This window comes from Lipophrys pholis, assembly GCF_963383615.2.
Source record: "Lipophrys pholis genome assembly, chromosome: 7".
Lineage (NCBI taxonomy): Eukaryota > Metazoa > Chordata > Actinopteri > Blenniiformes > Blenniidae > Lipophrys > Lipophrys pholis.
In genome coordinates, this window is record NC_137638.1 from 2,267,108 (window position 1) to 2,281,884 (window position 14,777).

Genomic DNA, 14,777 nt, shown 5'->3' on the forward strand with positions numbered 1-14,777 from the left:
AGAATATGGACTGGGAGTCATGACATCACGGAGGAAACTTTGTTCCGACTGTCTCTACTGAGCATGTGCAGAACTACTAGTTCCTACAGCAGTGGACAGTAGCAGCAGTTCCACTGTCTACTCAGGACGGAGCAGAACTTTCCCGCAAAGTCGCATTCTTGCCCGTTTCCACGGCGACGAAGCCTGATTCTCCATCCTGGCAACTCTTTGCAATAAGCTGTGTTTTCAGCGACAAAGAGCACCACTGTTTGTAAACAGTCGCCCAAAACATAAAAAGAAAGTTTTCACTTGAGATCATTTCTATTTTTACTCCCGACTGTTGAGCAGCTCAGATTCCTCGTAGCTGTTTTCTGCACCACTGCCTGGGGTTGTGTCTTGTTTTGTATTTTTTTTTAAACCCCACCCCCAAACACGTCAGACTTCCCCGTTCATGGAGCTGAAGCATCATTCTGCATGCCTCCGGGCCGAGTAAACTCCAGTAAACTCGCTCTCACAATTAAAAGGAGCACTCTACGCCGACACCAGACGCACGTGTTCGTGCACGTTCACCCTGAACGACCCGCCGAGGCCTCGCGGTATGGTCGCCACGCACAACATGCAAGCGTTCCGTCTAGGACGATGGTATCGACGTACTCATTAGCCTCCGTGTGCTCCCCCCGACACCCCCCACCCCCGTCTTCACATCTGAAGCTTCATACATATTTAGCAGCCTAATTGGAGGCGCTGAACGCAGGAGTGCGGCGGACAAAACATGGAGGACGAGGGTGAAGCAGAGGCTCACGGTGACGCATGATGAGACGCCCGCAGATGTTGCCTCGATAAGCCGAGAAGATCAAAGAAACAAAGGATAAAAGCTAAGATGCACCGATACGAGCACTGACCTTTAGCTACGTGCTACAAGTACCAATGCGAGTATTTATCAAATACCATAAAGCTTGATTTATACTCAATCAATATTCAGAACCTATGCGTTGTCGCAAACAGCCTCCGTAAAGCCGCTGCGTTGACGCTACGTCGCCTCCATTAGCCTCACGGTCTACAGTACCATAGCGCAGAGCATAGCGGCTATTGCGCACTGCGCTATGCTACTGTAGGTAGCATAGCGAGGGACAGAGCTGCTGGTAATCAGTCACTTTAATCAAGTTTAGCATGTAGCATTTCTGGTGTGTGAGCCTGAAATTCTTTAGCATGTAGCATGTAGCACGGCTCAAAGTTACGTGCTGAGCAGTTAAAACTACTGAGCGACATCAGGCCAAGTCTACTGGTCCAAATGTCTCTGGTGATGAAGTTGCTGGTGATAAAGTTGCTGGTGATGAAGTTGCTGGTGATGAAGTTGCTGGTGATGAAGTTGCTGGTGTTGTACGAACTATCGTCCTTCTCCTCTTGATATTTTGTCAGAACATCATTTACACTTTCTTACTTTTATCTTTCTCAATATTAGAGAATCTCCAAACCGCGGACGTCGCTCGTGTTGTCTTGTCAACCTTGTAGTGCAGCATTATGTAATAATGGTGCATTATGTAATAAATGTTCATTATGTAATAATGGTGCAATATGTAATAAATGTTCATTATGTAATAATGGTGCATTATGTAATAAATGTTCCTCATTATGTAATAATGGTGCAATATGTAATAAATGTTCATTATGTAATAATGGTGCATTATGTAATAAATGTTCATTATGTATTAACGCCGCATTTTGGAATCAAATTCTTAAATTAATTTTCTAATCAATTAGCTGCACTTGTTATATATTGCAACAGTTATTACAAAATGTGGGTGTTCCACTTTCTTTTTCCCCAAGAAAATTTATTAATTTGGTGCATTATGTAATACACTTTGCACGTTATCCTTTAATAATTAGGAAAATATTAAGACTCAGTTGGACTAGAATTATTTGTCACTCTTTGCTTTTGCTCAATGGTAGAACTCAGGATCTAAATCATGTTGAACTTTTTAAAATCAGCTGCCATTGTGGCTGGGAGATTTTTAAAGTTACAAGCTGATCAGTATTTCTACCATTTCTATTTTCTAGATTAAATGAAAGCAGATTGTGAGTTCCACTCAGTGCATTTAATGACTTAACCCACATTTTTACAGTAACTGTTGGAGTTTGTAACAAGCTATTATAAAATGCGACAAAGTTTATTACAAAATGTGGCGTTATTACATAATGATTGGAAAATGTATTACATTATCACATATTGCACCATTATTAGATAATGTGGCGCGGCATACCTGCTGCTGACGTCGCTGACTGATGATGTCACACAATACTAGTATCAGTATTAGTGCGTCCCTACTGGTGCATTGGACAAGATGCTTCTCATGACGCTGATAAAAATAATCCTACAGATGAGTCAGTCGAGACGACAATCGCTGGCAGAGAAAAGGAGGGTGAACAAGCGCCTCGGTTTATTGTGAGTCATTTTCCTTTCATGTTGTTTTCCTTTCAATATTCCTTTGTACCCGAGGCCCTGAGGGAACACGAACAAGAAGGTATCTCTCACATCTCGTCTTTCCCTCTAACGTCCAATCGGCCATGTCGTGCGTTTGTGTTTTATTTAGCCCTCCTTTAATTTCGTCCCACTCCTCAGTGTGATAGTCCTAATTTGCGCTGCAGCTTTAGAATAAGTCATCATCATTATTATTATTCCAAATCCGTTGGAATCAAGAATGAGCTGTTGCCATTGGAACGCCGCAAATTGACGCTGTCGATCCTTTACGTTCCGTCGATTACTTGACTAATAGTTTCAGCTCCGATCCGATAGATTGCACAGCGAGAACCCGCCTCCAGAAAATTAATCATCTCCTGATATGAATCGGCGAGCCTGACAGCATAATCTCCACTGGTTGTTTCACACCGCAACAATTTTCCACGGAGGGTCAGTGAGGAAGCACTTCAATCAGCTGCAGGTGAACAAAATCGCAATTAAATCCAAAAACCACAGTAGGATGATGGTGTGAAGCATGTTGGGGGGGGGGGGTAATTATATTTGATGATGCGCCGTTTGATCACAACCACATCTCTGCTGCACTGCTAAACCCACCACGTCCAGCCAGGAAGATTGCTCTGCGGTCGGCGGCGCCAACAAAATAAGCGTGTAGGAGCTGGTGATAGGGAGGCTCACTCAGCAACGCTGCTGCGATAATGGAAAACCAATTAGTGAAGACATGAAGTGGACGGAGAGTCGCTGCAGACGAGTCCACGCCGAGCCGCCTCTCTCTACTGTGACGAGAAGAGAAAGACACAACCTGAGTCAAAAGCACTGCAGCGTTTCTATACATATAGCGCTTTTATTTGATTCGATTTTTTTATTTTTTTGTTAAGAGGTTGACGGGAATCGTCCCTGAATGTGTGGAATGAGATTAGTGGTGCTGGAGTAGCTGAAACGGACGGTGCTTTAGATGGAGGAGCCTGTGTGGAAGGTTGTCTGCAGCATGAGAAGATTTCCACCGGTTAACGGATAAACACTCGGGCCACGTTTACACGTACCTGGGTATTTAAATTATGCAGGTAAGAGTCTTTAGGCTCAGAGATTAAAAAAAACTCTCTCCATCTTAATCTAAAAATGGTTAGGCGGCGATTTAAGTCACAATTCGTGACATCGAATTTGTTTTCCAGGATTCTGATGCTTCTCGATACACTGCCCCCTACAGGTTTGGCTGCTCATAGCAGCTCTGAAGCGGGTGTACATGCGGTTCGTGTCAATGAAGATTTGTTTTCAAAACAAATTTTATGATGTGTAGAAATTTTAAATACAAATTCAACTTGCAATCAATTTACAACAGATACAACTATACATTAAGGCTAAAAAAATCAATTAATCAATTTATCGAATTTGTAGCTAAAAAAGTTTTCGGGACATTTTAACAATACTTGTGGGTTTCTGTAGTTGCTGTTGCACTTTTGCTTAAACCTGCTTAAAGCTTGAATTTGTTGAGTTACAGAGCCTCATTTACCTTTTTTGCGGGGATTGTTTATTTGTATTTTAACTCTGAGGACAATCACAGCAATAAAGTTGCACTTTTGACAATATATCTGATGTCTGCACTCATTTTTAAGTGCATTAAGAGAAAAAAAAAAATCCAAAATCAAATAGAAACTAAAATTTTTCCTTAAAAAATCTGATATTTTTTGAGGCCAAATCGCCCAGGCCTTCTATACATGTGTATGTATGTATGTTTACGTGTGTGTAACACACATCTTCAACTGATCTGCTTGGATAAAAAGGTCCAAGGCACAAAGCTGAATAAAAGAGAAGAGCTATAACAGTTCCCCGTTGAGTGACGATAACATAAAACAAGACTTTATTTTTATGTGTGTTGGGCTCATCTTCCAGCTGGGGAACGATTTGTAAAACCCATTTATTTATGTTTGTCAGCACTACTCAGCCGCAGCAGTGTGTGTGTGTGTGTGTGTGTGTGTGTGTGTGTGTGTGTGTGTGTGTGTGTGTGTGTGATCGGCCTCCCTCTCTGACACCGTAACGGCACACGTGTGATTTCAAGGTCGGAAAACGGTTCCCGGGTATTAGCATGCCACCGCCGTGCTCCCACACCCCGGTTAATGAGTACTCCCGGGTCACTTCTCATTCGAGTTTCCCTGTGAACTAACGGGCAGCGGTTTGAAGGAGGCTCTCCTGCAGTGCGTCGAGAGAGGCCGCGGCGCTACGCCCGGGGTCGGCGCACGCAAGGAGACGGACGCATAACTTAACGAGTCTTTGAAGCGCGGCGCAGCAGCCGCCTCTGATCCGCTCGGCAGAGGAGCGCCGGCTTTGATGCGTTTGAAAAGGAGGTTTAAAGATCAATTCCACTTCCCGTCTCTACTGTCACGCAAAGACCCTCCAACCTGAAAAACTCGATTCAAAGAAATGGACGGGAATTCAAAGGTGCCGCCGCCGCCGAGATCAGAGTTTAGAGCATTAGAGAGAGTTTGATGGCCGCTCCATCAAAAACCTTTCAACTAAGAGAGACTGAGCGACAGAAACTCCTCCGTCTCATAAGATCCTTACCTTAAAGCAGGTGGTGCCCAAACTGGGCCCTGGAGGGCCGGAGTCCCGCAGGTTTTAGCTCCTCCCAGTTCCGACACACCTGATTGCAATGAGGGGCTCGTTATTGAGCTTTTTCACAACCTTGGTGATGACATCATCATTAGATTCAGGTAAGCTGAAACAGGGAGAGAACTAAAACATGCAGGACAGCGGCCCTCCAGGACCGGACTGGGTCACCCCTGCCTTAAAGGGAGACGTAACAATGAGTTATTTTCTCTTGGTTCATTATTTAAACCTGCACTGGGCGGCGCCCTGCATGACTTCCTCTACCTGGCAGGAGACTACTCACAAAGAGAAGCAGAAAATGTAAAATGGAAGCATCATCAGGTCGTCAACCGAAGTCCCAGAGTCAGCATCCGCTCCGTTTACAACGTTTTCAAGTGAAATCAGAAAAGTTCTGGAGCGTTTTGGGCGTCAGATTTCATGGCAAACGTGCTCCGACTCCGTCTCCCGATAATCGCAACTTTTCTGAAATGCTACGACTGCGCATGCATCAAGCTCGTCACTTAAAGGAGTCATATCCTCCTCCTGTTCACCTCCTCCTCCTCCTCCTGGTCTCCTCCTCCTCCTCCTCCTCCTGTTCTCCTCCTCCTCCTGGTCTGGTCGGTCCAGAAACCTTCAGTATTTTAAGTTTCTAGCTCCTCCTTGATTTTCCTCATTTGAATATTGGATCATAGGAGCTGCATTCAGAATCTGCTGTGTCTGTGTGAGCTGGACTGGCTCCGCCCACAAATGCCCATCTTGGGAAGAGGAGGAAGTACTTCCTCTCATGGTGCCATGTGCCAGAGCAGAGCTGCCTGATTGTGGGAGGAGTCAAAGGGAGGGCCTACCTTGATTGGGATTGGCTAAACCCCCGATGACACTATATAGGGTTTGATTTCTGATTGGCTGGTTGGAGCAACACACTTTTTAAAACCTGAAACAAGCCTTTCGAAGAACAGTGCTCTTTCTCTTGCCCCACTAATTTACACCATTTGCGACGAGGCCATGTTTTCACACATGCAGTTCAGGCTGTTGGGCTCCATCTGGGTTGATAAGCAGATTGATTAAACGGCACATTAAATTATAATCTATTGCCGCTCAATCAGAAATATGTACGTTGAACATATTCATTTTCACAACCAGCATTCATAACTTCACCCGAGTGTAGATGAAGAGCTCCTCGTGCACATGCAGCTCGGTCAGCGTAAAATATAAATGATAATATTTGTGCAGTTCAGAAGATATCTGGCATAGAAGGGATCAAATTCTGATTCTATTAACGACATGACATCTTATTTTGAATTCCACCTTTTATAAATAAAGAGCAAAGAAGAGAAGTCACAAAACAAAAGAAAGTAAAATAGTTTCTAAAATCTGTAATACCCTGCTTTAGGAAACATTATTATATTCTGTTAACACAGCAGGAAGTGATTCATATTTTTGCCGCTCTCGGCCCCCTGCTGGGCTCGGCTCGCCGCTTCCCTCCCAGGGAGAAACGGGGTCAGAACCCGGACGGCGGCGAGCTGTGGGAGATGAAACGGGGGATAACGACGGAGACGTCTGCGCACGCCGTCGGCAGCCAGAAGCTGCAGAAGCTTGATGTGCCCCCCCCCACCTGAAGCAATCCCCTTGTCTCCCCCAGGCCTCCAGGAACATGGCCATTAGTTTGCTTTCTGCTCAGTACTTTCTCAAGCAGGATGTTTTGTTCACAGATACTCGCCGCGTTATTGCTTCATGACGCTTCTTATCACAACGTCAGTGTATCTCCTTTTCTCCAGCTCGCACCATTCTATCCATTTCAGAGAGTTTGTTCCTGCCGACGTCACCGTGACCCAAACACGTCACGGTGCATTAGCGGCCCGAGCCGCACTGAAGGAGAATCCAAACAAACGCCCCCCCCCCCGTCTGGGAGGCAACAGGCCAAGCGCTGCATTTCAGCATCCGCCACACAATAACCAAATGAATATTTGATTTGGGTTGGTGCAGCCACTTCCTGTCTCGACCGACGGAGCCCGAGAACAAAGCAGCGCTCCTGGTTGAAGCTCCTTTAAATAGCAGTGCGGCGAGCGCGCCGCGCCGCAGGAGAGAAGCGAGTTCCACTTGTTGAGGAGTTTGAGAAGAAAAGTGAAACTCAAAGAAAAAAAGCAATGCAAAGTGACATTGTGGAGGAAAATTATTAAATATCCACTTCTCACTGATGAGATTTCACCTCGGCGGCGCCACAACAGAGAATCAATCAAAAACGCTCAACAGACTCGAGGCCTCAAACGGTTTCCTCGATAAGCCGAGAAGATCAAAGAAACAAGGATAAAAGCTAAGATGCACCGATACGAGCACTGACCTTTAGCTACGTGCTACAAGTACCAATGCAAGTATTTATCAAATACCATAAAGCTTGATTTATACTCATTATTGATTATACTAACGCTCGCCTCACGATACTGCTGAGGTCCGGCGGCGGACTCCCTCGTCACGCTACTCAATGTGATAGTGAGCAACCAGCAGAGAGAGAGCGAGAGAGCGAGAGAGAGCGAGAGAGAGAGAGAGAGAGAGAGAGAGAGAGAGAGAGAGAGAGAGAGAGAGAGAGAGAGAGAGAGAGAGAGAGAGAGAGCAGCAAAGAGAGAGAGCAGCAGCAACTTTTTTCATTGTGTTCCTCTTCGTTCTAAAACATTTCTGCCCCCCGTCAGCACATACATCAGCTTTCATCCAGACACTCACATTTTGTTTTTCCAAACTTTTACGCTGGCAGTGTCAAAGCAGTCATTTTTTCTTTCACCCACCCCCCCCCCCCCCCCCTTCCCCCTCCGATGGCACTCCACCCCCACACCCCCTCCGATGTCACTGAGCCCCTTCCCACCTCCTCCGATGGCACTCCACCCCCCCCACCCCCACCGATGGCACTGCGCCCCTTCCCACCCCCTCCGATGGCGCTTCACCCCCCCCCCACACTTTGGGAACCACCGTCACAACATATTTGTTTTGACCAGACAAATGTCACAAGCAGCTTTGAACGTCCAGCAGAGTGTCTCTGCACCCTGGTTATTCGCCAGGTTCACGAAGGTCGGGTGGGCTGACCCGGCTCTCCGTGCCAATCAAACCCATTCACACCGACGCTGCAACCACTCGTTTTGATCCCTCTCCACAGGTCAATGGAAAAACAACTGCGTAGTTTTGCTTCCCAATTAAAAAAAAAAAAAAAAAAAGAAAAGGGGGGGGGGGGGGGACTGTAACAGACATCACATTAGTGTCCATCACCAGTTGCTTGTGAATACATGAAGCCAAAGTGATCCTGGCCTCTCGTGAAAAGAGCCAACGTATTGTGTCCGTCATCATGGGGGAGTGATTCTTCAATATAACTGAGGTGAGCGGCTTTTCTTTCACTCTGAGCAGCGAGAACCGCCGGAGCTGACGTGTTAGCAAAACGAAGCGAAAGACACAAGTCCCCCCGTCCCTCCCCGTCCCTCCCCTAAATTTAAAATCCTTTGTAGCTTCTCAGCATTGCTTTTGCCGCTCGACTTGTAATTACGCTGCGATTTACCGGGGATAAAATGTCACGGCGCGATCTGGATTTGGGAAATTATGCACAAACACCACTCAAAAGAATGAGCCGCGGGGAGATTACAGCCAAAAGTTCAATTACTCCCGTAATTATTCCCTCGTTTCCAGACTTGTTGTGGCTGCGGCTAAATGAGAAAATAAGTGTGTAAACTCAGGTGTGTGGTGTGTTTATCGACTCCGGGGGTGCTCAGGTGTATAGATCCGCCGAGCGTCTCTCGGGGGTGTGTGTGTGTGTGTGTGTGTGTGTGTGTGTGTGTGTGTGTGTGTGTGTGTGTGGGGGCATCTTCACCTCATAATGTGCGACCCGCTGGGACTCGGAGATGAGCTGAGCGCTGCACACTTTGCAGTAGCTGTCTGTGAAAAGCCCTTGGTCCACCTCTGTTGACTTCATCTGTGGGAAGAGACAAACGCAGACACGATCACCGACCCGGACCCACCAACGTTCAGGAAATACAGAGCCGGGAATTCAATTACACTTTCATCGAGAACATGTTGGATCGCCGCCGTTCGGGCCGAAACCTTGGAAAGTAACATCTCTCAGATTTCAATGAAACTTTGCATTTGTTGTTCCTTTTGATGACTTAAAACAAAAATAAGTACTTTTACGTCAAAATCGCCATGGAAACAAGCTCCCATGATTTATGCCATATTTTGGTTCTCCTGCGACTGGGAGCAGTGAGAATTCTGACCCATCTTCTCAGGGACATATACAGAAGGGTTTTCAAAGTAACATCATCATTGGAAAGTACAACGCTTGTACTTTCCAGACAGAGGTTACTTTATATCAGGATATAACTTATTAACCTGAAAATGTTAGTTTTACGTCTCTTTTTGTAAAAATGAAACAAGGCCATCACAAGCTGCTGGTACGATAGCGCCCACTGCTGGGACAAACCCATAAATTGAGTTTAGAGAAGGACAGCTGTACTACATATACAGTTAATAAAATTTGACTTCAGGTTGTATTAAGAGGGAATCCGCTGACCTCGACTTTCCACCCCATGGCTGATTTTCTCAGTCAGAAGATTCTTAAGATGATTGGATGGGGGCATTACATTGAGTTACACTCATTTATAAACACAAACACATGCGGATGCACCGATACCAGAGCCGATACCAGAGCCGATACTGTAGAGTACTCGGAAAAAGATTCTTGATACAACCTGGCAGCTGCTGTTCAAGACAGCAGGAGCTATGTCCACGGTTGGGCGATTCTTTAATTTTAATTAGAAAGACAAACATAAGACGGACTGTACATTATGTTCTGACAAAATATCAAGCGAAGGAGAAAGATAGTTCGTACAACACCAACAACACACACGATATTTGGACCGGCAGAATTAGACTGATGTCGCCTAGTAGTTCAACTGCTCAGCCAGTAGCTTTGAGCCATGCTACATGCTAAAGAGTCTCCGTCACACTGTAAAGCTGTTGAGCGGCAAGTGGCTAAAAGTTCATACTTGAACTCGTCCTTTAAAGTTAATTGTGTGTTGGGAATGCACTGATAACAGTTTTAAACATGTTTTTTAAAAAAAACACCACGGACTAATTCATCGCGTGAGTCCATGTGTGATAATCTCCTTCAGCGTAGAAAACAAGGCCTCCAACACGCGCGTCCAAACATCCAAACATGCAAACATCACGTTTCCATTCATGTTCGTGTTAATTTGTTGAAAAATTATCAAAACTCTGCCTGCTGCAATATAGAAAGAAAAACAAGCAACCTCCTCACACACTCACAAGTGTGTCGCTCCAAACCAGCCAATCAGAAATCAAACCCTATATAGTGTCATCGGGGGTTTAGCCAATCCCAGTCAAGGTAGGCCACAGCAGATTCTGAATGTAGCTCCTATGATCCAATATTCAAATTGAGGAAAAGCAAGGAGGAGCTAGAAACTTAGAATACTGAAGGTTTCTGGACCGACCAGACCAGGAGGAGGAGACCAGGAGGAGGAGGAGAAGAGGAGGAGGAGGAGGACAGGAGGAGGAGGAGGAGAACATCTGGATCATAGGACTCCTTTAAAGATAAATAACTTTTAGTCTCCACGTTGATTTACAAATCCCCCGATTCCCCTTTTATGACTGGAGTTCCCTCGAGCCAGCGTTGGTGTCCCCACCATTATAGAAGAACGAGGCGCACGCCACACACACACACACACACACACACACACACACACACACACACACACACACACACACACACACACACACACACACACACACACACACACACACACACACACACACACACACACACACACACACACACACACACACACACACACACACACACACACACACACACACACACACACACACACACACACACACACACACACACACACACACACACGATTTGTGTTGTCACAGTCGTGCTCCGTCGGTCTCCAGGGAGCCGAGACAAACCAACCACATTGTAATAGAGCAAGTAAACAATGGTCTCATTTCATACTTTCATCGCCGCTAATCAATATTTCATTACTACCTCCAGCATCCGAGTTGCTGACAGACGCTGAGCAGCTTCGTGAGCGACCAGTCAGAAAAGACACTGGATACCAAAACCGCCACTTCAGGCACGCAGCGAGGTTGTGTTTGACGACAATAAATAAACGACGACGGACTAAACTGGCCCGAGTGCTTCTTGGAATTTCATTAAAAAACATGAACTTCTGGAGTAATGAGGGATTCACAGAGACGAGGCCGCAGAAAGAGTTTTTGGTTTTGTTTTCTCTCTCTCTCTCTCTCTCGCTCTCTCTCTCTTTGCACAGCCGAGCCGTCTCTGCTTTCTATTACTTATTCAGCCCGGCTGTCATTCGGAGGCTCACATTTCATATTTGGAAGCAGTCGGGCTCAACTCGTCCTCGTTTACAACGAGCACGTCTTCATTAGAGGCAGCGGGGCGGATCACAACCGAGGTCGTGTGGGTATAAAAGCAAAATCTCCCCCGACTCGCTTTCAAAAACACCGAGACGAAACAAAGAGAGGCGCAGCATTATGAGCCGATGTTAATATTTACTTGGTCTTTTGACTTACAAAGGATGCCTGTGGAATATGCTTCGCTGAAAGACACCAGACTGCATCAACCTTTAAGACCACAAATGGACACCGATCTGCAGAAACGTCTCGGAATTTCAGATTAAAATTTCTAAACTGTTTTGCATAGACAGAATTTGACAGTAAATACATAACGACCAGCCTGTGGTGTCCTTTAATTGCTGCCAAGTATATTAAATGTTCCAAGTTGTACAGCTTCGACGTGCCAATAAGTCGTGGTTTCATGGGCTGTGACTCATAAAAAGTAGTATTTGAAAATTAAAGATCAAATTGAAAGCAATTCTACAAAAAAAACTAGAAAACAGTTTAAATGTAAAAAAAAAAATAAAAATCACATAAAACGTGTAAAAAGCGAGTTGATCTAAATAGATTTCTAAAAGAAATCATGCCTAATATACTACATGATTTATATTTATTAAATATTATAGTTAACACATGTTGGGATCTATAGGTGAAAAAAAAGAATTCAATCTTCACATATAGCTGCAACTGTTGCACAAAGGACTTTAACCAAAGCATTTTTTTATTTTTTATTTTACATATTACCATTACACTTTTACTTTCAGTAAAACAATAACTTTACCCTTCAGTTATTTCTTCTCATGCTGGGAAAAAGGCTTTAGTCGGGCCTCTTTATGAGAGAAAAACACGCTATCATACATTAAACTCCCATATTACGCTAAATTCACTTCCTAATGGTTTTCTAGCAGTAATGTGTCCCCACAGAATGTATGACGCCTCAGAAGTGAAGAAAGTCTGTCGTCTTCCTCACTTTTTAGTGCATGAGTGCTCAGACAGGCGATTTTCCCTTGATGATGTCATGCAGGGAAGTAAGCCCTCCATCTGGTAGTGGACACTCTCTTTGTCCGTCCGACTGGTCGGTGAGCTCTGCCCTCTAAACTTATAAGAGGGTGCAATTCTTTCCTCCTTGCAAACACGACCAGAAAGCAGACACAGTTCATTTAAGGGGACAGACACAGAAACAGCCTGTTCTCAGTAGGGTCACTAGAGGGACTTTTAGACTGAAATTCAGGACCTGATTTGGGGAAATACACTTTGAATAGTCAGTTGGGCCTCTGACATCGATGTGAAATTATTGAGAAACGGTATAATATGTGGCCTTTAAAGTTCCTCTACCAGAATCCACATGGGAAAAATTACATATTTAGTACCCAGTTTTAGTTGTTTATGTAAATCTCTCATACGTTGTCAATCCTTTCTGAAGGAAATTCCTCATCACACTCAGACAAACACGTATTTCCAGCATTTAAATCTCGTGAAAGACACCCGGGTTTGTTTACGTCTCAGCGTCACGGAAACTCCCGAAGATTCCCGATGCAAGATCCCGTTTGTTCACTGGATCTCTCCAGATCTGGATTCTCACTGTAGAAATTATCTACGATCTGTTTCACAACATTTCAGACTCTTTCTTTGAGAAAATCTGGATTTTTTTTTTTCTCCCTGAATCAGTTAAATGTTGATATTTTTGCTGGAGCTGCCGCCATGCCATATTTGATTTCCCAGAATCCCTTGTGGTCGGTTTTCCAAGATGGCGTCAGTCAGGAAAGAAACAGTTTGATGACTACAAATTCCAGTTTGTTTGTAAACCTATTGGAAATTAGTACCAATGAGTGGTGACGGTCTTGTTTTGGAGATTTTAAAGATTTTTTCTGGTAGAGTAACGTTAACAATGGGAGAACACGGACATTCTAGTGGACAGACCACCAAGTTGTTATTACGGTGACTGTCAAAATAAAAGTATCAAGTCCCAGGAGAATATGGACTTGGGGTCATGACACGATGGAGGAAACATTGTTCTGATTGTCTCTACTGAGCATGTGCAGAACTACTACTTGCCACGGCCGTGGTACGCATGACCAGCAGCATCGTTTCAGAAAAGTTTTCCTCCCCCCGTTTCCATGGAGACTGAGCATTTCCAAAAACTTCTCCCGGAGGAGCCATTTTCAAAAAGTTGCATTTTCAGTGGCTCCGAGCCTCGTTGCCGTGTAAACAGACACCTAAAACAAAAGGTTTTTCATTTTCAGTCGAAAATGTTGTGTAAACAAGGTCTAAAAGCTGCTCGCCCCCCCACCACCACCACCACCACCTTTCCCCCACCTTCCCCCCAGCCAACATTTTTCCAACAGCCTAGTTTATTTCGTTTCAACTCTCCAGGACATGACGTGACCTTGCTGGCGCCTTGCAGCAGGAGGCGCGCTGCCTCCGAGCCGCTGCCCTTCTGCTCCCTGGTTCTGCGGCTGCCCGGCGGCCGCAGCCAGACCGACGGTGGAACATGTCAGACACGGCAGAGGTGCAGCGGGACAAACAGCCAGCGACTGAGAGGAGGCGTAAATAAATCATCTCCTCATCTCTCAGCCGCAATCGGCGGGGAGCAGCATTGTTTCCTGCTCGGATTCTGCAGGACAAACAACATAAATGAGCGCCTCTAAGAGCTCTGTCAGCCCGCGCCGGAGTTGGAACCACTGCCTGATTTAGCGATGGTGCACAGATGCTGGAAATGAATGATTAATCACCCTAAATTCTGTTAAGAAGCACAAGCGTCAGCGGCAACAGCAGCAGCAGCAGCAACAGCAGCAGCAGCCGGGGGGACAAAAACAACTCTGATTTTTGACTCGGTTTCCTCCAGCCAGAGGAAACGATTGTTGCCGCTGCTTTCAATGAGACTTTTAAAGTCTTATTGCAGATTAAGACCGAACAGTTTGGACACCACAATGTGGGCTAAACAGTTTAGTTTGAAAATACAATATGTCTCCACAATACATCATCACACTGGAAAAGATAAAGGAATTTCTTTCTGCTGGGATTTGAGCTCCTGTGCATGTTTAGTTAGTATTTACTGGGTTTACAGTTTTGGATGACATGAATGGGGAAAAAAAAGGAAGGAAATCACTGAATTGGCCATATATTTATTCATGTGATACTTAAAATTCATCCCTCTAAATCCATCCTGTATGTCGGGAACAACGTGACAGACGAGATAGACAAGAATAAGCACCATGACGAGACACATCAGCAATGTATTGTTGACGAAAATTGAACCATCAGGCCAACTCGCTCCAACGGTGCATTCAGGAGACACAAAAGAATCGGAAGCAACACAACATCATCA

At 45.1% G+C, this 14,777-nt stretch overlaps 1 protein-coding gene across 1 annotated transcript in view; it reads right to left on the reverse strand.

The window, feature by feature from the left end:
* Positions 1-14,777, reverse strand: part of zmat4a (zinc finger, matrin-type 4a) — a 155,039-nt gene that overhangs the window by 112,055 nt on the left and 28,207 nt on the right. The window contains exon 2 of the mRNA XM_080468117.1: positions 8,883-8,984. Within this exon, the coding sequence (XP_080324243.1) occupies positions 8,883-8,984 (102 nt within the window). The remainder of the gene's footprint in view (positions 1-8,882; positions 8,985-14,777) is intronic.